This window comes from Orcinus orca, chromosome 5 (assembly GCF_937001465.1).
Source record: "Orcinus orca chromosome 5, mOrcOrc1.1, whole genome shotgun sequence".
NCBI lineage: Eukaryota > Metazoa > Chordata > Mammalia > Artiodactyla > Delphinidae > Orcinus > Orcinus orca.
The window spans coordinates 109,315,616-109,341,612 of record NC_064563.1 but is presented as its reverse complement, the minus strand read 5'-3'; the positions used below and the strand labels follow the sequence as shown (position 1 = coordinate 109,341,612).

Here is a 25,997-nt window from a genome sequence, read left to right as displayed (position 1 = left end):
TATTCTCAGAAAGTTTTCATGAGCAGACTCTTAGCTAAATTTTAGCAGCAACAGCGGGATGATCAGTGGCTCTAAGGGCTTTGATGTCTCAAGGGGCGGAAAAATGGGGAAGGAAAGTCTGACTACCCCAAATACTTAAAAATCCTTGAGACATGATTCTTAAAGCCAGAGGTGACTAATAATACTGATACTATTATTGAGGTGTCTTCCTATCATAAATCACATCTTTGTAAAAAAGGTACTATGATTTTCATCCTGTGGAAGGCAGTGCTGCTTAAAGCACTAATAGATTGGGAGAAAAAAGTTCAAAGCAAAATTAAGATTCCAAATAGCAAAATAATATATTAAACAGAGATGTGTAAACACAGAAAGAGAGACACACACACTCACAAAATGAACGATGAACTCAAGGTCTTGATCCAAAGACAGTATTTCCCATATTTACACTTATACACAGGATTCTTGAAATAATTCATTATGCTTTTCCTTTTACATAATATGGAGCTTTTTTCCACAGTGAATACCAATGTACAGGTATGTAGCATTCTAATAGGTTCACAGTGTAGCCATAAATTTTCCTTGAGCAATTACAAGAAATTGAGATATTAAAGAAATAGAGTTGGAGACATTTAAACCGGTATACAACAAATGTGTATGGATTTTTTTCATGTTTCCAGCCAAGAACATTAAATAAAAAATGTTGCCTTAAGGAAGCTGCTCCCCATTCCCTTCCTCCCCCGCCACTCCCAAGCCTAGAAACCTGATCCCTGGAGACCCACACCTGGTGGTCAGAGCCTCGGGCTCAGGGCCGCAGTGAGCGCCTCGGGTCCGGCAGGGGGCTGCGTGGGTGGCGTCGGAGAGACCGCTGAGCAAGTCAGGGCCCAAAAGAGCGTGAACTCCCGAGACAAACACCACCGGGGCTCGGACCTCAGCATTAACACCAGCCCCTGCACTTATGAATGCCTTGATACAGACAGCAAGGGGATGGTCGTAAATCAACTGGTTCCAGGACGACCCACGCTTGTCCTAGGATTCTGGGGACCCCCTTACTTCCAGCTTCTCCGGGGCAAGAAGAGCGCTAAGTAAGGCTCATCTCTGTCAGCATTCAGCACGGAACCCGCACCTAGAAGCTACCTGACACAGCCCGCAGTCTCCTACGCACTGCTACTACCTCTAGCCTCGCACGATTCGCCACACTGGGACGCCGCAAGCAGGAGAGAGGGCAGCAGCTGAACTGAGGGCACCGGCTGCAGCTTCAGGCGCCGCAGTACGCAGGCGCGCGCGCAGATCGCGCAGGCGCTTCCTGCAAGTGACTTCTCCAAAAAGTGTCTTAGTTCGCGGTCACCTGAGCTGAGGGCAACTCCGCTGCGGCAGGGTTCGTGGATACCCGCCCTCCGCGGGTCCTATCTGGAGACCCCGCCCTCTTCTCTTGCCCATCCGCTCCGCCATCCCGAGCCCTCCAAAGGCCTGTCCTTTCCCTCCGGTTCTTTCCCAGTCGCGGGCCGGACCGGGCCGAGCCGGGCTGCCCGGGCGCGGTCCCTGACCATGGCGTCCCTCTTCAAGAAGAAAACCGTGGATGGTGAGTTCCAGGCCGGGCCGAAGGGGCCCAGCTCTGTCTTTCCCCGGCGTATTTTGCGGGCTTCCGGCCGCGATTCTTTTTGCTGTCCCTGGGGGCGGGGCTGGATCAAGTGGCCCCACAGGTAACCACTTGACCTACCTCGTGCGTCACTTTTCTGTTACCCTATCTCTTCTGACTCGCCCCACCTCAACCTCACCTGGGCAGTCTGGCTTCCTCTCTCTGATAACATAGTCCTTAACAGCCCCGCCCCCAGGTTTCTCCTTTAGCGGGATCCTGAGCATACAAGGAGGCAGGATGCGGCTGACCCTTGAGTGTCATTAGATTTGGTGATTTGATGAATTTCTTATTGGTTTCCCCTGCTTGGTTTACTGCTCCTTCAGTTTGGAGCCGTACTACTTCTGGGCATCCAAACCGGAAACCTGTGTTGAGGTGGGGGAGGGTGTAATAGGCTACTGTTACAAAATTAACTTGGGTACGGGCCGGTCTTGCCCTAGGAACACCCCATCAGTAGAGACGTGAAAAAAATGCTTCTTGACTGACACCGGTAGAAAGATTAAAGAAATCCAGGGGAAGTGCCTGGATTTAGTTTTCATAGTAGATTTTTCTCCCTTATGATTATCTTTTGCTATCTAAAGAGATATGGTATGCATTATCTGCATAGAAGTTTATATTTTAAGATACTTGCATTGCTTCAGACATTTAGCTCAATGTCATGTTAAGGGGGAAAGAAGTGAATGTACAGGAATATACAAATGGGTATTTATAAGGAATGACTGTGATATGTGTTTATATAACTGTTTAATTAGTCTTGATACTTTCATTGACTCTACTAGGAATCAAATTCATTCAAGTTATTTAAAAATCGTGTTTCTCATTACATGTTGAATCTAGGTTGTTGTTGGTTCAGTCGAAGAATCACTTCTTTGTAAGGGTCTAACTCTGCCACAAAAGGAGCAGTGGTAGCTAGACAGTGATTGGTACAAACAGGGTGCTCAGTCCAGACCTGGGGTAACTCCTTCATTCCTTTGTAGTGACTTTTCCAATGCCAGCACAATTATTTTGTGGAGGATGACAAAAACATCATCTTTACCCTGCCACCCTACCCTTTACTTCAACACATAATGTCATTTTACCGCTAATTTATCACAGAGCATAATAATATTTTTGCTTATTCTGAGTGGGTGAAATTGACCTTTTATTAACTGCGAAATACCACTTACAACACCTGAAATAACTACCAAGTTGGAATAGGAAGTAATACAATTATGTGAAATGAGTTTTATGTGTGTTTTACCTGAGAATCCTATTTAATCTTTAGCATGGCACTTTAGTTTTTCAGTGTTTCAGTACCAGTAATACGATTTTCAGTCATTGTATAGTACTCCAGGGGAAAAAAAGGTTCATTTTTTTTGTTTCAGTTTTATAGAGTGAGAATTTACTAAACAGAGGAAAAGGGTTGCATCTTTCTTACTGTGATGTTACAGATTAAATTTTAAAAATTAACATTATAAGCCAAACATCCTAGCTTTAATTGCTTGATATCTGTAAAATATTTACAAAGACATGAATATCAGTTCTATATTTTTAGTGCTGTGCTTCCTGGTGCTTTTGGCAATCTAGGGATTATTGTACTTGAAGTATAGAGCAGAAAAAAAAAAAGACAATGAGGCTGTGCAGTGAGGGTGTTTAACTGTATATTTATTTGAAGTTGGGTTAATTCATCCAAGAAATAATGTTTTTGCTAAATACACTTATTTGCGAGAAAAAGATCCTAAGGACTTTTGGCAGGAACTATACTACTGTCTTAAAGATCTGTGTGTGAAATTTCTGAATATAAATTTGGCCACTGTGTACATTTACTATAACTACCAAACTGCATACTTGATGTTTTCTTAAATTATCATGTCAGTTCAGATCACTTAATGACATCTTAACTGTCGACCTGTACTTTCATTATTTTGATCTAGATATTTACTGATGTTTTTATTCTTTGTTTTATCAAAAATCAGGTGTTTTGTTTAAAAGGTGACAGCATTCTTCTTAGCAATAATGAGGCTATATATTATGAAATTAAATGTATTCTTATGCATTTCTCCCAGATCCTTAGACTCGTTGATTATTGATCACAAGATCTTTTACTGTATGCTGTCTTTTTATCTGTTTCAGCAATAATGACTTCTGATATAAAAGAAAATATGTAACTGCTTATAGAGCTGGAGAATAATTGAATCTTTTTGTCTCTTTGGATTGTCTAGAAGAGTTGCATACTATATCATTAAAGAATACTGCACATGTAAATTAAAAAGGGAGACAACATTAGAGCACTTATTACTATTCAGAGTTATGTTTAATTCATTTTTGACACAAAGATGAACAAGTCTCTGCAGTGTATACTTTGTTACAAAAATTAATGAGAATTGTACCTCAGTGCTAAAGAAGAGATTCTTTTGAATTTGAAATTACAGTTGAGTACTTTTACTGATTTATAAGTTATACACACATATATATATAAGGCATACATATGGCAATGTGTTTATCTACAGTGTTTTTTTGTTTTTTGTTTTTCTTTTGTTTTTTTCCTAAATGGACTAATGGTGACCTATTTATTGAAGCTAATTATGAACCTGTGAATCAGGATGCCATGAGGACTTGTCATGAATGCACAACTAAATATGCCTCTTAAAAAGTGAAGTTCTTTAGGCACTATATACTTTTTGTCTGTTATCCTCACCAAAGACAAATTTGAGGTATTACTCTAAGCCAGTACTGTTAGCATTTTGTATCAGTATCTTATTTAATTCTTACAAAACCTATAAGTACTATTATTATCCCCACTTTATAGATGAGGAAACTGAGAGGCAAAGGACTAAGTAACTTGCCCAAGATCACACAGCTACTAAATTCACTTGGGTACGGGCCTACAGCAGAGCCAGGACCTCATCTCTTTGGGTATTATCATTGTTATTTCTTCTTATTGGAGGGCCTGTGGCACAGTTTAATTTTGCTGTTCTTGCTAAGTACATGGAATTCTCAGCTTTTGGTAGGTACCATGTACACCTACCTTTTATCTGAGAGGCAGACTCTTTTCTCTCAGAGTTAGTATTAGAACTTTAATTTCTAATGGTGGTAGAACTGGAAACAACCCTCCTTTTCCTGACTCTCCCTTAACCCAGCATTTTCTTAGGAAGTATTTTCCAGTCTCTTTTTGCTCTTCATCGAAACCTCTCGAAGGAGTGGTGGTGTCTCCTATCTTCACTTCTTTACTTCTCTGATGCCCCCCATTGTACAGCAGTTTGTTTTACATCTCATGTAATGAATGAGATCTTGCTAAGATCATCAATGACTTCTAGATCACCAAATCCAGTGGTCATTTTTTAGTGATCGTCTCTTGGGCTTATGTTTTGCATTTGATTTTGACAATAATTTCTTCCTTGAAATTTTCTTGCAGCTCGCATGACATAACACTGTCTTAATTTTCCTCAAATTTTTCTGACTACTCTTTTTCTTTTTCCTTTTATGTTTTTCTTTCATTTTTCCTTTCTTTCTTCCTTCCTTCTTTCCTCCCTCCTTTCTTCCTTTCTTATTTGAACCTGCCCTTTAAATGTTAGTATTTTTCTTGGTTCCATCTTGAACTACCACTATTCTAATTGTACATTCTCTCCCTACATGATCTTATCTAAACTCTTATTATTTTAGATATAACCCAAGTGCTGATGGATCCCAATTGTGTATCTCTAGATATATTTTTCTGAGTTTCAGACCAATATATCCAATAGTTTGCTAAGTATCTCTGCCTTGATGTCCCAAATACCTCAAATTAAAACAGATCCCAAACAGAATTCATCACCATCTCCTTCAAGTCAGTTCCTTTACTGGGTTCTTCTCTTCTAGTGTTTGGCACTTCTTGATTTTGCCCTCTACCTTCAATTAATTACCAAGTCCTGTACCTTTTGCCTCTTAAATGTTTGGCACATATGATCTTCCTTGCTCTTATTCAGATCCCATTTATCTTACACTTTACTACATCACTTTTCTGTGTTTCTTTCCTGTAACTTCATAGCCTTTAAATCATTCATCTATTGGGTTGGCCAAAAGGTTTGTTTGTCTTTTTCTGTAAGATGGCTCTAGTAGCACTTAGTTGTCTTTAACTTCATTCAAAACAATTTTGTTAGATTGTGTGTAATGGCTGTCATATCAGCGTGCATTTAAAAAAAAGACTTATCAAAGTTGGTGAATTTTTGTGTAGCCATTTTAATATTGAAGATGGAAGAAAAAACATTTTCGGCATATTATGTTTTATTATTTCAAGAAAGGTAAAAACGCAACTGAAATGCAAAAAATGATTTGTGCAGCGTATAGAGAAGGTGCTGTGACTGATCGAACGTGTCAAAAGTGGTTTGCGAAGTTTGCTGCTGGAGATTTCTTGCTGGACGGTGCTCCACGGTCCGGTAGACCAGTTGAAGTTGATAGGGATCAAATTGAGACATTAATTGAGAACAATCAATGTTATACCACTTGTGAGATAGCCAACATACTCAAAATATCCCAATCAAGCGTTGAAAATCCATTGCCCCAGCTTGGTTATGTGAATCACTTTGATGTTTGGGTTCCACATAAGTTTAATGAAAAAAAACTTCTTGACTGTATTTCTGCATGTGATTGGCTACTAGAACAGAAGAGGTCATGGGGCAAGCGAAATGAACCACCACCAACCACACCAAAGGTCGGTCTTCATCCAAAGAAGGTGATGTGTATATGGTGGGATTGGAAGGGAGTCCTCTGTTATGAGCTCCTTCCAGAAAACCAAACGATTAATTCCCACAAGTGCTGCTCCCAATTAGACTTAACTGAAAGCAGCACTCGACAAAAAGCATCCAGAATTAGTCAACAGAAAACGCATAATCTTCTATCAAGATAACGCTAGACTGCATGTTACTTTGATGACCAGGCAAAAACTGTTACAGCTTGGCTGGAAAGTTCTGATTCATCCGCCGTATTCACCAGACATTTCACCATCGGATTTCCATTTACTTCGGTCTTTACAAAATTCTCTTAATGGAAAAAATTTCAACTCCCCGGAAGACTGTAAAAGGCACCTGGAACAGTTCTTTTCTCAAAAAAATAAAAAGTTTTGGGAAGATGGAATTATGAAGTTGCCGGAAAAATGGCAGAAGGTACTGGAACAAAATGGTGAATACGTTGTTCAATAAAGTTCTCGGTGAAAATGAAAAATGTGTCTTTTATTTTTACTGAAAAACCAAAGACACTTTTTGGCCAACTCAATACAAAGTTGCCTGTGTGATTGATATATATGAAATCCAAATCTTACTATGCTACTCCTAGGTATATATCCATTTATTGAGTCTCTAGCACTAAAAGGATCAAGTGAATGCTCTTTAATAAGGTATGTATGGCCCTGCTTGATCTGGTCCTTGTCTTCCTTTCTAGCCATGTCATTTTACTCTACAAGAACACTTCTCATATTCATCTGCATATACCATACTCTTTCTCATGCTGACATATTTTAAATTATGATGCCTTTTTGCATAGAATTCCCATCTGCTTCCCGATTTGCATTCGCCAGAATCAAAGTAGATCCTCACGCACTTCCAAAGTTGGATTATGCTTTTTCTAAGTTTTTCCTTCATTCCACATTTGCAAGGTTGCAGAGAGTCTTCAGCATAAATGAAAATAGCTGCAGCAGTTTAGAATTTAGAGAGTAAATTCCAAAATAGTAGCATTTACTAACCAAAAGTTGTGTTTCCAGTATCCAGAGCTTACTATAATCTACATCGATATTATCGCCACTCACCTTGAACCTTAGTACAAGTTTAGAGATAATTTGAGTAATGTTACTGACAGTAGAGGAACAAAGCTTCTTGGGTTTTGCCTCATTGGGGTGGTATCCGTGTATGCTAGTTTTCCAGAGTTCAGAACCTGTGAAGTTTTGACTAAGTTGGGTAAATCTGTCAAGAGTCAGTTGTGATGCCACATTTTTTATAGCTCAAGAAGGAATAAAATTTACCATCTATATAAATTAGATCCCCTTCAGAAACATTCTGCTTTCTTCCAAGTAAAATACAAAATTCTTATGGTGCTACCTACAGTAAGTACCCAGATCTTTCCTAGCGTGTTGTGTGTTCCCAGAGTGATTATTATTATGAATATTTAAAAACTCAAATTACTTTCTGTTTGGTCCCTAAATTCTTGGCACACCAAAGAAAAATAATTGAATAAGGAATTCAGGAGCACCATTCTCTCTTCTGAGCATTTTTCTGAGCAAAAATTTTTCATACTTTTATTTATTTGTTTATTTTTAGGAATGTAGACTATTCTCTTTTTATTTTGAACAATTTCAAATCTACAGAAAAGTTGAAGTGACAGTATTCAATGAACACCCATTTTCGCATTGCCTAAATGCACCAGTTATTAACATTATGCCACATTTGCTCTCTCCCTCCTCTATGTTTGTATGTCTTTATATGTACTTATATACACACATGTGGGTTCTTGTTGAACTATTTAGGGTAAGTTATAGACATAATGAAACTATCTCTGAATAGTCCACCAAATATTTTCCAAGAATAGGATGTTCACCTGTATAACCACATGCCATGATGACTCTCAAAAAATTTAATAGTATACAATAACATTATTTAATATGGAATGAAATTCAAAATTTCCTCTATTGCCCCCCCCAAATCCATTATTGCTGTTTTTGTTGTTGTTGTTTGTGTGTGTGGGAGAGTGGTTACCTGAGTGATGAAAAAAGATTTCCCTACTTATGTGGCATTTGAGGGAAAAAGAGAATGTTGAGAAGAAATAGTCATGTGATGATCTGGTACGTGAACCTCCTAGGCATAGAGAACAGCAAGGCAGGAGGCCCTTTCAGAAGCCTAGGAACCGATATTTCTGTAGGAAAATATCTTTCCTCTGTATTTCTCCATCCCAAGCATGATACCAAAGACTGGTATTTCTTTTCATGCTACCATTTTTCTACCTTCAAGTCCATCCATATATCTGTGAGACTGTTCTTTCAAAGGGTCATTCCCTCATTCCCTTACTTATCTAAGCTGAAAACTGCCCTTTGACAGTTTTCTGAAGCTGTTATTGATGATGATGCCAAAGGCTGTGTCTTTGAGAACCACATAAGACCCAAAGATGTGCCAACAGCTGACATCTCAAAACCTTCCTTCAGCTCTTGAAAACACTGATATTTTAATAATAATGAACAAATTCATTTCAATGAATTCCTCAGGGCTTGAGTGACTTTTGAGACTTTACTGGTGGGGGGAAAAACATTCCTTATTGCTTCCTTTTATCCTACCTTAGGGCTAGACTCCTATTCTCTTCTTAGTGTTCTACCTCTTCCTCCCAAGTGAGTCCTGCTGAGTTTTTCAACTTCAGTCTTGTTCTTAAGTGGATCTATGTATAGAGTAAAGCTGTTGGCGTGATTCTGTACTGTCCTTTCTGTTTCCTACAGTTTATTTATTTTTGTTTTTATTTTTTCTTTTTCATGTGTTTAAAACTGGTTAATTAAGCTGATACCTTTTCTCCCTGATTTCTCATATATCATGTCCAAAGCCTGAGAAACAAGTTTGCTTTGCATATCAAATTCTGATTTCTCCTCACCCACTCTCTCATTGTCATTGTCCTTCTGCCTCTGAGTAAATTTGGCTTTTAGAGCTGGTATTTTCTGGTTACTGGCCTTTAGTATTTGTTTCTTACCCCTTAACCTTTGAGTTTGGAGCATTTTTGCAGTTTTTTTCTCCTCATCAACCTAAGAAAATGGTATAGCCCCAAATGGCCAGGACCCCCATCCCCCTTTATTGTTCATTGGTGAGCTCCACCATGACTGCTTTAGCTGAACTCACACTCCCAGCTCTTCTGTTCATAGCCATGATCAGGGTTTATCTAATATCCATTGTCCCACTATACCAGTGCCAGAGTACCCACTATTTCCATTGATACTAGCTTACAGAGCTTGCACATGAAATCTGAAGAGGAAGCTCACTTTCCTCTTGGATCTTGATTTCCAAAACCCAGTTAATGGAGGTGGTAAAGCAGGATGTGGGAGCATTTTGTGCTCCTTTCTCAACCCATGTGATCATTAGACTCAGGGTAATTGGTAGGCAATAAAGTTGCATAAATCAAAATGATTTTTCTCTGAAGAAATACATTTAAAAGCAGAAAAAATATATTAGATTAAAAAGTCCATCATGACCTTATAGTAAAGTGGCAAACCCAGTACATGGTACGCGGATGCTGTCTAAGAGAGCAGCTTGAATCCAGCTGAGTGGTACAGTCGGTGAGTTGTGCCTTAGCGCTCATGGGGCAGTAATCCTGAACTATCCGGAAAGCTTGAGACAGGCCCCCTCCCTTTTCTCAAATGATAGGCACTTTAGAGGATATTACTCACAAATTAATGAATGTCTGTATTTGCAGTCGGTAACCACTTTTTGCTTTAAGCCTCAGATATGCAAATAGCCTGTAAATGAGCAGGGTCTAGAAGGACAGCCATAGTTCAAGTTGGGCCTTGGCCTCAAATCCCAGTAGAGAATTCTAGTGAGCTAGACCACATGAGAGGCTCTTTTAGATTTTATTTTTTGGCTTTTTTCTTTCTTTTTTCTGTAAGCAGATAGGCCTTATTGGCTCAGAACCAAAGAGTACAGAATGAGCTTTTCTGTCTGTATCTTCTTAAGTCCAAAATTTGCATCAGTGATCTTATCACTCTATGTATACATGCCTTCTTTTGTTCAGTTAAAAAGAGCCTGAAAGGCCTGAGACAGGCTTTAGCTCCCAGAGTGGAGCGGGCCTGAGTGGCTTTTTCTCAGTGTTGTGCTGGGTGTGGGTGAGGAGAGGGTGGTGGGTGGGGGAGTTCCCAGACCCTCTGGACCTCACCAAATGGTAACAGAGAGAGCACGCCACAGGCACTCCCATGTATTTTCACATTGTGCAAGTTCCCTATAGCCACCTGTTACGAAACACTTCACAGTGCCCCACGAGGTAGAAGAAGTGCTGGCATATGAGAGTTCAGGGAGTGATCTTTACTAGAGGAGGAAACGGGATGGACAGGGAAGCACAGGTTAGGCAAAGCCAAGTGCTCCGTCTCTCCTAGGTCAGCAGTACCTGCACATATTTCTGTCATGGTCATAACTCAGAAGGAGAAAAGGGGACAGCAAAAAATTAGAAACATCTGATTATTTCAGTGTTACATTTTTCCATCGTAGAAAGGTATCTATCATAGTTCAGATCTTACTATGATAATTTGTTAAATTATCAGCCATCTTTCTTGATAACCAATAGATTTTATTATACATAAATTATGACTATAAGGCAAATCCTTTTACATTTTGATACATATGTTTGTGCTGCCTTAGATTACCGTTAACTAATATATTGGTATAGTTGTTGACACGAAGTAAAATGGGAATACAGATAGGTAAATAAAATAAAATGTGTTCCTTGCTCTTAAAGAGCTTGTAATCTTAGGAATCAATCAGACCTACTAAGAAATAAATATGATTGGAAATAAACTTGGCCTTAAAAACATTAAAATTGTCTCAGAATCTTTCTCATGTTATTCCTTCTGAATTATCTAGAAGACCAACTGGGGGTTTAGTGTAGGGATTGTTTTTAAAGAAAATTAAAGAGTAATTTGTTTTATAAGATATACCTGTCATCTCATATGAAAAAATATTTTACTGTCTTTTCCTACTTACCTTAATGTGGTTTAAAGTGTTATGACTCTGTTTTAGTATAACATTAGATGCTCTTGGTTTATAGCCTAGAACTGTTTAAATATTAATAGGTCTATTAACAATAGGCTGTGGAATATGCAGTAGTTAATTTTCTTTATTTTCCTTCTCTTATATACAGTGACAGTTATGGTACACATAGTTCCATAAAATTAAGAAAAGTGAAGTCAAACTATTTAAATTATGTTTTGTTAAAATTTCATGTCCTACTTGTTTTTCAAGAAAGATGGCTATATCTGTTCTTTACTCTGATTCTCTGACACCAACTGGGTGTCTCCAGCAGTTCAGTTCAATATTAACACTAACTGTCTAGAGTTAGCACAGACCCCACACCACAGGTTAAGGGCTCTGTCCCCAAGACTGTCCTCACTTAAGAGGCCAGTCACAGTCCTAGATTACCACCAGTACTTCTGACCGACCAGCTATAAATTCTAGTGTCACCACAACTCCCTCTTCAGGTTTGGTAATTCACTAGAACAACTCATAACTCAGGAAAGTGCTTTACTTAGTATTACCATTTTATTATAAGGATGCAACTCAGGAACAGCCAAACGGAAGCAAGTTATTATGCAGGGGGGGTGGGGTGAGGGGTGCAGCTCAGAGCTTCTCTGCCCTCTCTGGACATGTTACCTTCCCAGAACATCAATATGTTCACGAACCCAGAAGCTCTTCCAATCTCTTTGTTTAAGAGTTATTATAACCCAACCTCTGGCCCCACTCCCCTCCCCTGAGGGATGGGGCTGAAATTGCCCACCTTCTAATCAAATATTTGGACTTTCTGGTAACCAGCCCCATCCTGAAGCTATCTAGGTGTACCCCTCTCTGAGTCAAAAGATGTTTCTATCACTCAGGAAATTCTAAGAGTTTTAGGACCTTTGTGCCAGGAACTCAAGCCAAAGACCAAATAATGTATTTTTCATTATGCCACCCAACTAATGAAACAAATGTATGTGGATAACATTCTAGATCTTAGCAGTCAAAGCTTTCAGTAGTGTTTCACAGTGCTTTGCACTGTGCCAATTACCTGGTCACAATTCAACTTATCAATACAGTGACTTCTCTTTCAGCCCAGTACTTTTGTAACTTTAGGAGACCGTCATCATTATTTTAATATTTCATCTTATCCTAGTTGAGTTCAGGGAGTTTTTAGTATACAAAGGGGCTGTACTCTAAAAGTTCATTTGTAATTCCATAGTTTTAAATTTAGGGCATATTTTCTATTAAAATAGTAGGATAAGTGGTGAATGTTTTCATACCAATCCATTGCCTTGGGCAAAATAGGGAACTAAGACCAAAAGATAAAAATTTGGAGGGTTTAAATGTTGAGGATGAAAAGGCTAATGACTGTTTTGAAAGGGGAAATGAGCGCTTTCTTTGTTATTTTGTTTAGTATGAATCTGTAGATGTCAGAGGAAAAATATCATGTGTTGTGGACCTAATTATGTCCCCTTAAAATTGGTATGTTGAAGCCCCAACTCCTAATGTGACTGTATTTGGAGATAGGGTCTTTAGGGAGATTATTAAGGTTAAAAGAGATCATGAGGGTGGAGCCCTAATCCAATAGGACTGATGTCCCTATAAGAAGAGGAAGAGATACCAGGGATGGGCACACACAGATAAAAGGCCATGTGAGGACACAGCAAGAAGGTGGACATCTGCATGCCAAGGAGAGAGGGCTCAGGAAAAACCAACCCAGCCAGCACCTTAATCTTGGATTTACAGCCTCCAGAACTAGGAGAAAACAAATTTCTGTTGTTTAAGCACTCAGTCTGTGGTGTTTGTTATGATAGCCCTAGCAAACTAATAAGGCATGTTATTTTAGAATAAGATCCCAACCAATGCTCCATGAAACATTTGTATCTGAGAAATTTTAATAGAGATTTCTCAAAAGGGATCCTTGGCTTAATAAATTTGGGAAACAATCTATCACATATTCTCCCCTTAAAGATTGACAGTGTATATTCTTATGTTAAATGTTCTTAGAAGCCTTGAAGCAAAGAAATCGGTTTATTTTTTTTTCCAACTTGAACATTTCCCAGATATATTTGTCTGTAGAATATCTCCTTCCCTCTTTTTTAAATGAAACATGTTTCCCATCCAGAAGAAAGTTGGTGGAGGGAGAGAGCTCCCTCTCTTTTCTCCTCCCATATAGATATTTTATGGTTTCATATTCTTATATTTAAGGAACATATAGAATGTGTTCTTAGTAAATCCTGAGCATGAGATGTCCACCAATATAACTTCATTGAGAGACAGAGTAAGAAAAGGAGGAGAAATAGATGTCTTGTATGTAGGATATAGGAGCTCTGGCATCTTATTTTAACTTTTATTCAGAAAGTCATTGTAGTTGATTAGTTATATTCTATATAATAACATGAAATGTTTTTCATTCTGTTTTAACAGTATTTTTATTGATATGGATCAATATTTATAAGGATTATGTCTCTGATAACTTTACTTTTTGTTTTCCTAAAAGCTTCACAGTGTAACAGCATATTTAAAATCAGAGGCCTTGGAATCAGAATGGCTGTATGTGAATCCTACCACTTTTTCTCCCTGGGGCAGATTACCTCACCAAATATCAATTACCCCCTCTGAAACAAGTGAGATAATAGTACCTACCTTTGGGGGTTGTTGTGAAGCACTTTGTATGGTGCCTATTACTCAGTGTAATTCGTTATTTGTATTCTGAGTAAAGTATCATTAAAACAGAAATGTATAGAATATAAGTTGTGATGCTCCATCACTAGAAAGGATAACGGTTGCTGGCTTTGCTGCTGTTTTAATTGAGATGAAAGTCCCATGACATTAATCATTTTAGAGTGAACAGGTCTGTAGCGTTTAGTACATTCACAATGGTGTATAACCATGATCTCTAGTTCCAAACCATTTTCATCACTTTAGAATAAAACCTTATATCCATTAAGTAGTGACTCATCCATCCGCCCTCTCTCCAACTCCTGGCAACTATCAATCTGCTTTCTGTCTTTGTGGACCTATTCTGGATATTTCATACGAGTGTAATCATAAAAGACCATTTGTAACTGGCTTCTTTCACTTAGCACGCTTTTGAGGTTTATCCATGTTGCACTATGTATCAGTACTTCATTTTTTTAAATAACTGAACAATATTCCATTATATTATATGTATATACCACAGTTTGTTTATCAATTCATCAGTTCACGGACATTTGGGTTGTTTCCACCTTTTGACTATTGTAAATAGTGCTGCATTTGTGTAGAGAGTATTTGTTTAGGTACTTGTTTCAGTTCTTTTGGGTGAATACCTACGAGGGGAATTGTGAGGTGATTTGGTAATTTTATGTTTAACTTTTTGAGGAACCACCCAACTGTTATCCACAGTGGCTGAAATAATTTACATTCCTACTGGCAGATCAACACTTATTTTCCTTTTTTTGATTATAGCGATTTTGGCAGATGTGAAGTGGTATCTGGTTTTCCTAATGACTAATGATATTTTGCATCTTTTCCAAGTGTTTATTGGCCATTTGTGTATCTTTGGAGAAATGTCTATTCAAGGCCTTCACTCATTTATTGAGTTGTTTGTCTTTTGTTTTTGAGCTATCAGAGTTTTTTATATATTCTGGATACTAGACTCATATATAATTTACATATATTTCCTCCCATTTTCTTTTTTTCTTTTTTCTTTTTTCTTTTTTCTTTTTTTTTTTTTTGTGGTACGCAGGCCTCTAACTGCTGTGGCCTCTGCCGTTGCGGAGCACAGGCTCCGGACGCACAGGCTCAGTGGCCATGGCTCACGGGCCCAGCCGCTCCGCGGCATGTGAGATCTTCCCGGACAAGGGCCCGAACCCGTGTCCCCTGCATTGGCAGGCAGACTCTCAACCACTGCGCCACCAGGGAAGCCCATATTTCCTCCCATTTTCTACACTGTCTTTTCATTTGGTAATGTCCTTTAATCACAGTTTTTAATTTTCATGAAGTCCAGTTTATCTGTTTTTTCTTTTGCTGCTTGTGCTTTTAGTGTCATATCTAAGAATCAGTTGCCAAATCGCAAATCATGTAGATTTACTCCTGTGTTTTCTTCTGAGTTTTATGATTTTAGCTCTTATATTTGGGTCATTAATCTTTTATGAGTTAATTTTTAAATATGGTGTGAGGTAGGGGTCCGATTTCTTTGTGTGTGTGTGTGTCATGTGGATATCTAGTTTTCCCAGTGCCATTTGATGAAGAGACTATTCTTTCTATTGTGGTGGTGGTGGTTTTAAATCTACCTCTTTACTAAAAAGGTGCTCTAGTGAAATGATTAAGATCACTGATTCAGGAGACAACACTTGGATTCCTTGGGCACATTATTTAAACTTACTAACACTTAGTTTTCTCATATATATAAAATAATAGAAAAACCAACTCCATGGCATTATTGTGAACATTATACTGTATACTGTATGTAAGCACTTAGCAAGATTCCTGACAAGATTCAGTTTTGGCAAGCATTACTATCCATATCTGTGATCCTTTGAAGAAATCACTATTTAGTAACAGTTAACCCAAATGATAGTCTGTCAGTCTCAGACTAATATTTTAATTCTTCAAAAGGTAAGGCTAGGACTTCCCTGGCAGTCCAGTGGTTAAGACTTCGCCTTCCAATGCAGGGGGTGTGGGTTCGACCCCTGCTCGGGGAGCTAAGATCCCATGTGCCTCACAGCCAAAAAACCAAAATATAAAACAGAAGCAATATTGTAACAAATTCAATAAAGACTTTAAAAATGGTCCACATCAAAAAACAATCTTTTAAACAAAAAGGTGAGACCGGTGGATCCAGATGAATTGAGATAAATGAGAAAGACATTAACAATGACTGGACACTTACAATATATCAGGGCATTGTGTATGTTATTTACTCCTTAACAACAATCCTAATTTTGTAAGAAACCTGAGGTTTAGAGTGTTAACTAACTTTGCAAGGTATCATCATATAATTATCAAGTGGCAGAGGTGCGATTCAAATCCAGATCTGCTTCATTGGAAGGTCGGCTGCTTCACTCTGTTATGATGATTTAGTGTAGAAAAAAAAGATTTAATAAACACATTGCTTGTCTTCCTTCTTGGAATTTCATGTAATACTGGAGTAAGGAGAGATGAGAAGGGTGTGTGTGTGTGTGTGTGCATGTGTGTGTGTGTGTGCACGTGTGTGTGTGTGCATGTGTGTATGCATATGACATATATATATATGCCATATAAAACATTGTATAATAATCAGTTCTCTAAGGGAGTATTTTACTGTGATTTATATATACTTTTGGCTAAACTATAGCATATTTGCACTTCTGTACTTTTTTATATAATCGATATTTATAATTTGTTTTAACATTTGATTAATTTTTAGTATATTGAATTGAAACAAAAAAAATAACATCTTGTAATTTAAGGTTTTTTTGGTTTTTTTTTATTGAGGTTTCTGAGTCCAGTATTTTAAATGGTATTGAAGAAGATTTTACAGCTCATACATTTAGGTTTCTTTTGTGGTTCTCTTAGATGTAATAAAGGAACAGAATCGAGAGTTACGAGGTACACAGAGGGCTATAATCAGAGATCGAGCAGCTTTAGAGAAACAAGAAAAACAGCTGGTAAGTAAAACATTAAATTTCAGTTTAACTTTTCAAACAAATTTATAAATCAGTGTTGGAATAATTAGCTAACTAGGAAAAAGACACGACAGGTGGTAAGTGATTTACTTTACTAAGAAATGACGTTTAACGTCTTCCTGCAATTTCTGCTTACCTTTGTTTACTGTGTCATTCTGCTGACTTTTATCAGGATTCTGTGTATTGTGTATTCTGCTGATTATATTCTTCAGTTTGTGAAAGACATGAATGCCTAGGAAGAAATATTGCTTAAAGCAGCCACCTTCTTGTCAGTTATCAGCAAAGATAAAATAGTCCTAGAAAACAAGAGAGTGTTACAAGAAAATAATTATGTTAACTCATAGGTGTCTTACTTGATATTTTAACTGTTATTGGGTCTGTGATAATAAATGTACTTTTTTAATAGATTGGCTATCTTTCTGTATTTTTATGTTATGCTTTTAAATGTATGTTGCTTAAAATATTTTTTAAAACCAGCATGTTTGAGGTATACTTGACATGCAGTTGACTGTACATTTTTAAAGCATACAATTTGATACATTTTAACATATGTATTAACTCATGAAACCATTACTACAGTCAAGATAATGAACATATCCATCATCACCAAAAGTTTCCTTTTTCCCTTTGTAGTCCCTTCTACTCATCCCTCCCTGTTTCCCTCCATAGTTAGGCAACACTGATCTGTCATTGTAGATTAGTTTACATTTCCTAGGATTTTATATAGATGGAATCATAAAGTGAATTCATTTTTATATAGCTTCTTTCATTCCTAATTATTTTGAGATTAATCAGTGTTGTTACATGTATGAATACTAACTCCTTTTTATTGATGAATATTATTTCATTGTGTGGACATTTCACAGTTTGTCTATCCCATTCACCAGCCAGTGGACATTTGGGTTATTTCCAGGTTTCAGCTATTTTGATAAAGGTTGTTATAAACATTCAGTTGAAGTCTTTGTTTGAACATATGTTTCCTAGGGGTGGGATTGCTTGGTAGATCACAGGTTAAATGTATGTTTGACTGTATACGAATGCTAAATAATTTTTCAAAGTTGTTGTTCCCACCAGTTATATATGAGAGTATATATATAACTATAATATTTTCTGTTCCCACCAGTTATATATGAGAATAAAATTGTTTCACATCCCAGCCAATAGTTGGAGTTTACAGTCTTCATATTTTAGCCATTCTAGTGGTGTTTAGTAGATTGTCATTTTAAATTGCATTTCCCTAATCACTAATGATGTTCAGCATCTTTTCATGTGCCTGTTCACCATTTAAATATTTTCTTTGCCAAAGTGTCTATTGAAATATTTTACCTATTTTTTTCATCAAGTTTTCTAATTATTTAGTTGTGAGAGTTCTTTATATATTCTGAGTGCAAGTGCTTTATTGAATATATGTTTTGCAGTTATTTTTTCCAGTTCTTGGCTTGGTCCTTTATTTCCCTAAGAGTGTCTTTTGAGGAACAGAAGATTTTTATTTTGATCAAGTGAAATTTATTTATTTTTTTCTTCTGTGATTTAGTACTTTTAGTGTCCTATCTAAGAAATCTTTGCTTAACCCTAAGTCACTAATATTTTCTCTGAGATTTTCTTCTAGAAGTATTATAATTTCAGTTCTTACATTTAGGACTGTGAATCTTACTGAATTAAATTTTACTGTGTTGTCAGGTAAGGGTAGAGCTTCATGTTTTGCATTTGGATATTCAGTTGCTCCATCATCATTTGTTGGTGACATCTTTCCCTATTCAAATATCTTGTCATCTTTGCGGAAAATCATTTGTTCAAATACACGTGGGCCTCATTCTTGACTCTATGCTATTCCATTGACCTATATGACTATTCTTTTTTTTTTAATATCTTTATTAGAGTATAATTGCTTTACTATATAACTATTTTTAAGCCAATACCACACTGTTTTTACTAACACTTAATAATTAAGTCTTAAAGTTGTATAGCATTAACCCTTAAGTTTTGTGCTTCTTTTTAAAATTGTTTTGGGTATTTTAGGTGCTTTGTATTTCCCTATGAACTTTAAAGTAAACTTGTCAATTTCTACAAAAAAGGATCAGATTTTGATTGGGATTACATTGAACCAATTTGGCATCTTAACAATGTTAATCTTTCAACCCATGAGCATGCTATATCTATTTATTTAGATTAAAATTTTTCTCAGCAGTATTTGTACTTGTAATTATACTGATCCTGTGCTTCTTTCATCAGATTTCTGATTTTGTGTTGCTGGTATTTAGAAATACATTCATTTTTTTGTATATTGATCTTTTATCCTGTAACCTTCCTAAACTCACTTATTCTAGTAACCTGTTTGAGGATTCTGTTCTATTTTATTATCTCTTTCTACATAGACAGTCATGTCATCTGTGTAAATAAAATTTTTCATCTTCCTTTTCAATCTTAATGCTTTTTTTTTTTATACCTTATTACACTGGCCAGGACTTCCAATGTTAAAAGTGGTTTATAACCTCTTTTTACTGATTTTAGGGGAAGACATTCAGTCTTTCATCATTAAGTATGATATTAACTGTAGGCTTTTTGTAGAGGCCCTTTCTCAGGTTGAGGAAGTTCCTTTTGTATCTAGTTTGTTGAGAGTTTTTATCAGGAATTAATTTTGTCAAGTGCTGCTTTTTTTTTTTTTTTTTTTGCATCTGTTGAGATGATGATTATGTAGTTCTTCTTTAGTCTGATAGTATAGTGAATTACATCATTGATGAATTCCAAAGTTGAATTCCAAAGCTGAATCAAGCTTTTGCTACTGGGATAAACTTCATTGGAAATGATGAATTTTTTAAAAATACTTTTATTTCTATTTGCTGAAATTTTCATAAGAATATTAGCATCTCTGTTCATAAAAGCTGTTAATTTGTAGTTATCTTTTTGTATAGTGTCTTTATGTGGTTTTGACGTCAGAGTACTGCTGACCTTAAAGCATGAATTGGCAAGTGTGCCTTACTGTTTCATTTACTGGAAGGGTTTGTGTATTTCTTTCTTAAAAGTTTGATAGGTTTCATCAGTAAAGCCATTGGGAGTGCAGTTTTCTTTGTGGATAGATTTTAAGCTACACAAAAATCTATCTTTGTGGATAGATTTTTAAATTCTAAAATTTTCAAGTTTTAGAAAATAGATTAGAATGGATCACGCTATCTACCTTTCTGAATGAGATTTGGTAGTATGCATCTGTCAAGTAATTTGTCCATTTCTACTAAATTTTAAAAGGTAATGACATCATGTTTATAATATTTTTTATTATTCTTTAACATCTTTAGGATATAAAGTGATGCCTCCCTTTACATTCCCAATATTTATCGTTTGTGTGTTCTCTCTGTCTGTCTCGGTTTTTTTCCCTCTTCTGACTGGCTAATGGTTTATCAATTTGATCAATTTCCTGTAAAAAAACAGCCTTTGATCTCATTAATTTTCTGTATTTTTTCCTTTCCTAGTTCATACATTTCTTGTTTATATTATTTCCTTCCTTTTGTTTACTTTATGTTTTATTTGCTCTTCTTTCTACTTTCTCTATTTTTGAAGCTGACGAGATATTCATTTTTTTAATGTAAGCTCTAATGCTATACATTTCTAAGAATTTTTTTTAACTGCAGCTCACACGTTTTGATATGGGGCATTTTCATTTTATTAATTTAAAATATTATCTCATTTCCCCTCTGATTTTTTTCTTTAACCCATGACTTATTTCAAACCACATTGTTTGATATCTGCTTCTGTTTTTCCTTTCATATTTTTCTTACTGCTTTCTAGTTTAATTTTACTGTAGTTAGAGATCATACCTCATATGATTTCAATCCTTTTATATTTGTTGAGCCTTGTTTTCTGTTACAGAATATGGTATATTTTGGTGATTTTTATTTTTAGTGTACACTTGCAAAGAGTGAGTATTCTGCTGTTGGCGATGGAGCTTTTAGTAAATGTTGCTTAGGTCAAGTTGGTGATAGTGTTTTTGTAAATCTTCTGTATCATTACAGATTTTCTGTCCACTTGTCCTAACAAGTACAGCAATATACTTAAGAAAGGAGCTGTTGATACCCCTCATCCTAGTTATGTATTTGTCTGTTATGCCTTTCAGTTCTATCAGTTTTTGCTTCATAAATTTGGAAGTACTGTTTTAGGTGCGTACACATTTAGGATTGTTTTGACACCTTTATGTATTAATTCCTTTATTATTATTGAAATACCCCTTTTTATTCTGGTAATACTCCTTTTTCTTAAGTTTTTTTGATCTGGTTAATGTAACCACTCCAAATTTCCAGATTTTAGTAAGTATTTATATAGAATATATTCTTCTATCCTTTTACTTAGCTCTATTTAGCTTTGTTTTGGTAATTAAATTTGGTTTCTTGAGATAGCATATAATTGCCTTTATGTTCTTATCTAATATAACAGTCTGCCTTTTATTTGAGATGGAGATGGATCTTTTCACCTAACATAATTGTCTATATTACTAGCTTTAAATATACCACTGTGGTCTTCTATTTTGCTATCTCCTACCAACTCTTCGTTTGATTTTTTCCTTTTTTTCCTACCTGCTTTTGGGTTGAGTTTTTAAATTCTCTTCTGGGCTTTATGTGAGTACTGTTTTGTAGACTTGTTTTGTGTTTCTGGATGAAGGTACTAGTTCTCTCTTTTCCATGTAAACATGTAGAATAAATTTCCCTCTCATATTACTATTTCTGTGACTTTATACTAGCCTCTTTCTTTTTTCATAATCAGGGTGAAATGGTATATTGTATATGTTCAGTCTATTCTTCTTAAATCATTGAGGACTTCCCCTTAATGATTTTGTTCCCCTCTTTTTACTTCCTCTCTTAGGAATTAGAAATTAAGAAAATGGCCAAGATTGGTAATAAAGAAGCTTGCAGAGTTTTAGCCAAACAGCTTGTACATCTAAGGAAACAGAAAACAAGAACTTTTGCTGTAAGTTCAAAAGTCACGTCTATGTCCACACAAACAAAAGTGATGAACTCCCAGATGAAGATGGCAGGAGCAATGTCTACCACAGCAAAAGTAAGTGGGAACCTTTATATCCATAGCTTTATGATTTTATCTGAGATATTTAAATGTCAGTATTCAGATTAGATTCAAATTAAATTTAAAGCACCCTCTGATATATATGTGTTACAGAATCTTTCTAATTTTTAATAAAATGAGTTATAATACATAATCCAGATAAATATTACTAGATTCTTTTATTGATTTGTTTTAATATAAAAATTTTTGTTCCAGGGCAGTTCCACTGTTCCAAGATTATATGTAGCTTCTAAATTTTTAAAATTGACTTAAAACATCATTTTAAGATTTTTGGCCTTATTTCATTATGCCGTAAGTTTTGGTATAATAATTTGAATAATAATTTTCTCTTGATTCATTTTCATGAATGTGTCAGAAGGACACATCAGTATCGTGAGAAGAATTTATCAGTTAATTTTTATCAGGAACTTAAGTTTAACTTACAGTCTTTACATTAAAAAAATTAGTATTTTTACTATAGACCTTAAAGGACTATGAGCCTTTCAGACATTTAATAAGTAATGAACTCTTTGATGTATATTAAGAATTGTGAGAAATCAGAAATTCCAGACAAAGGCTCTGCCCTCACAGATCTTATGTAGTTCAGTCGGGGATGGGAGGAGGTTAAGATGTGTCTGACAAGGAAACTCACTATACATCAGTCTATACTAGGTTTCAGTAAACTGCACAGATCCCTGAATAGTACTTACTGTACATAAGATGGACACATTCTATTTCCATGTGTTCTGCAGTTTAAAAGGCAATTATACTTGATCTGAAAGACATTTCAGAAGACCTACGTCTTAAATATCAATAGGCTTTAAATAAAGGGAAGAAAGAATATGAATGTGAAGAGCAAAAGGAAAAAAAGTTACAGAGGAGAGAAAGTACAGGTTTATATTAGGAAAATAGTACATAACAGTTGATTCTCATTATTTGCAGTAGTTATGTTCTATAAAGTCAGGAATACTGAATTAGGGAATATCAAACCATTGCTCCTAGGGGAAATGCAGGCTTAGGTTCCTGTGAGCCTTTGATCAGAATTTTTGTCAACCAGTCTATACCTAACCCTGTTTTATATGTTTCTGTTGAAAGACACCTTACTTATCATAGTTGATCATTAACATTGAACTCATGGTCAGTAGCACTGTAACTCATGCCTGAAAAAAGCTTATCTAACAAATGTATTTTTTCCACATTTGTATTTTTTCCAATTTTTCCACATTTGATCCAAGGCACGTCACAGGCTTCTTGCACTTAGAAACGCTAGACCACACTTCAGTACATTTTAACCCTCAACCAACCAAAGGCACAAAATAAACCGCAAAGAAAACACTAATTTACAGTATTAGTTCTGAGTCAAGATGGCAGAGTGTCACCTTGCTTGAACAAAGCTGGAAACGTGTGTTGGGTGACTCAGATGTTTTGCAGCTCTGCGCATGTCCACAAGTGAGCACAAAAGTAGTGCAAGTGTTGACTTGTTACAAATATATTTTAGTGAGTAGGCAAATTCAAAACTAAGGAATCCAGAAATAATGAGGACCAAGTATAATTGCCTTTTAGACTGCAGAACACATGAAAATAGAATGTGCCCATCTTATGTACAGTGGCACATTTGTTCCTTAAAAAAACAGAATATTTCAATATACCTTCGTTCTGTTAGTTTTTACTCTCTAGGAATCTTAGTCATCTTACAGTGAAAAACACAGTTAAAGGCAAAAACTTTTTTTTCCTTTTTTGGTTTTACCAAATTGACAGAACTAAATATCTGTCTAATTTGAGGAAAAGATATCTGAAGATCACACACCTGGACTGGATAACGTTTCAATAATGTTGAGGAGGAAGACTACTCATTTTGCAATTTTCTGCATGTGACAGGGGAGGAAAAGGTACCTAATGTGGTCCTGCCATATAGCAATGTATGAATTAGTTTTCACTTAAATTTCTCAGAAATTTATTAATTCAGGAAATATTTGTTTAGGTCCCCTAAGTAGGAATTATAATAAGTGATGGAGATGAAATGGAAAGCAAAACCAGGCAAGGGCTTAACCTGTAATAGGTTAAAGTCTATTTAAAAGGCAGCCCATTTGAGATGTAGTTTAGTGCAGTGATTAAAAACATAAGCTTTGGAGTCAGATTACTTAGGTTCAGATCTCACTTGGTAGCTCTGTGACCTTAGCAAGCTATTTCACCTTCCTATACCTTCATTTTCCATTTGTAATGGAGGGGAAATGGTAATACCTAGCACATAAAGACTTGTTAGGTTTAAATGTCAATTAACTTTAAATATTGTATGTAAAGTGCTTAGAATAGTGCCTGGCACACAGAAAGCTAATATATATAGGCATTAGCTGCTCTATTATCACTGTCAGCATCCTTGTTGTTTTTAGTATATTTTTGTAACAGTAATGTAATTTGCGAGTAAAGTAATGTAATTTACACCAATAAATAAAATTTTATCTATAGTGAGTAGGATTTAACAGGGGTATCTGTTCTAACCTAGGGTGTCAGGGACTACTTCCCTAAGGAAGTTGTATGTAAACTGAAATCTGAAGTATTGATAGTGAAAGCAAATAAAGAAGAGCATTCCAGGTGAGGGACAGTATATGCAAAGGTCCTGTGGCAGGAGGAAACATAGCACATTTAAGGAAATGTTAGATCAGTGTGTCTAGAGGACAGTGGTGTAGAATGAGACTGGCTTGTTAATCAGAGTTCAGATGGTGCTTGGTATCACAGGTCAATTATGGAATTTGGCTTTTAATACTAAAAGAAATGCAAAGCCACTGGAGAGTTAGGTATATGTGGGCTGGTGGGGGTTGGGGGGGTACAGTGTCATACTTGCAAAGATTACTTTGGCTGCAGCATGCATAAAAGACCGTGTTTGCTTTGTATCTTTGAAACTGACATATTACATATAATATATACACAGACACATATATAATAATAATATATAAAATATTTTGGCCTTACTAGGTGGCATTAATTTCTTTTAACAAAAGTAGTTGTGAATATAAAATGTAAGAGAATTCTTTTCACGTATTTTTGCAAAACTCAATGTTTTGAACATTTCTTGAAATCATGGTTTAAAATGAATTAATAGGTTAAATATGTATGCTAGTATATCCTTTAATTTAGACATTAAAACTTTTGAAATTTTTTGAAAAAATTAAACAATTCTTTTTAATTTAGACATTACCTGCTTGCCACATTATAGGCAAATGTAGTTTTCCCATTTGAGTAGCAGTGGATTTTATGTTGTCAGTGTTTTTTTTTTTTTGTGGTACGCGGGCCTCTCCCGTTGCGGAGCACAGCCTCCGGACGCGCAGGCTCAGCGGCCATGGCTTACGGGCCTAGCCACTCCGCGGCATGTGGGATCTTCCCGGACTGGGGCACGAACCCGTGTCCCCTGCATCGGCAAGCAGACTCTCAACCACTGCGCCACCAGGGAAGCCCCAGTGTTTTTTATTATATAATTTTTTGCCTACTGTTCAGATGAGTTTTTTTGCAGTTGTCTTTATTATATAGATGTTAAGCAGATGGTTTCCAAATGAGCATTTCATTTTTTTTCTAGAATACTAACGCTATTATGTTTGATTATGGTAGAATATCTTTAAGAAACCTGCCTTTTATTGATGTGCTCCCTTTGGACTTACTCCATAGTAAAATTTTCATAATTATGTAGCTAACGTGAATCTTTTCATATATTTAGACAATGCAGGCAGTTAACAAGAAGATGGATCCACAAAAGACATTACAAACAATGCAGAATTTCCAGAAGGAAAACATGAAAATGGAAATGACTGAAGAAATGAGTAAGTTTAATAACTTGTAATGAAATTTACAGGTTTTTCTCTTTGAATTAGCAAGTTTATTTACTAGCAACCTCATATTCTCATCCACGAAGGCACAAATGATGAGAAAAGAAATGATACAGCTTCCTTCTAGATAGATGACTATATTGTAATTTCATTGTATTTTTATATA

At 36.1% G+C, this 25,997-nt stretch overlaps 1 protein-coding gene across 1 annotated transcript in view; it reads left to right on the top strand.

Annotated features, from left to right (window-relative positions):
• Nucleotides 1-1,291: 1,291 nt before the first annotated feature.
• The window catches only part of CHMP2B (charged multivesicular body protein 2B), a 29,784-nt gene continuing 5,078 nt past the window's right edge, over nt 1,292-25,997 (top strand). Inside the window, exons 1-4 of the mRNA XM_004272646.3 lie at nt 1,292-1,579; nt 16,855-16,946; nt 21,816-22,010; nt 25,723-25,825. Of these exons, the coding sequence (XP_004272694.1) occupies nt 1,546-1,579; nt 16,855-16,946; nt 21,816-22,010; nt 25,723-25,825 (424 nt within the window). The 5' untranslated portion in view covers nt 1,292-1,545. The remainder of the gene's footprint in view (nt 1,580-16,854; nt 16,947-21,815; nt 22,011-25,722; nt 25,826-25,997) is intronic.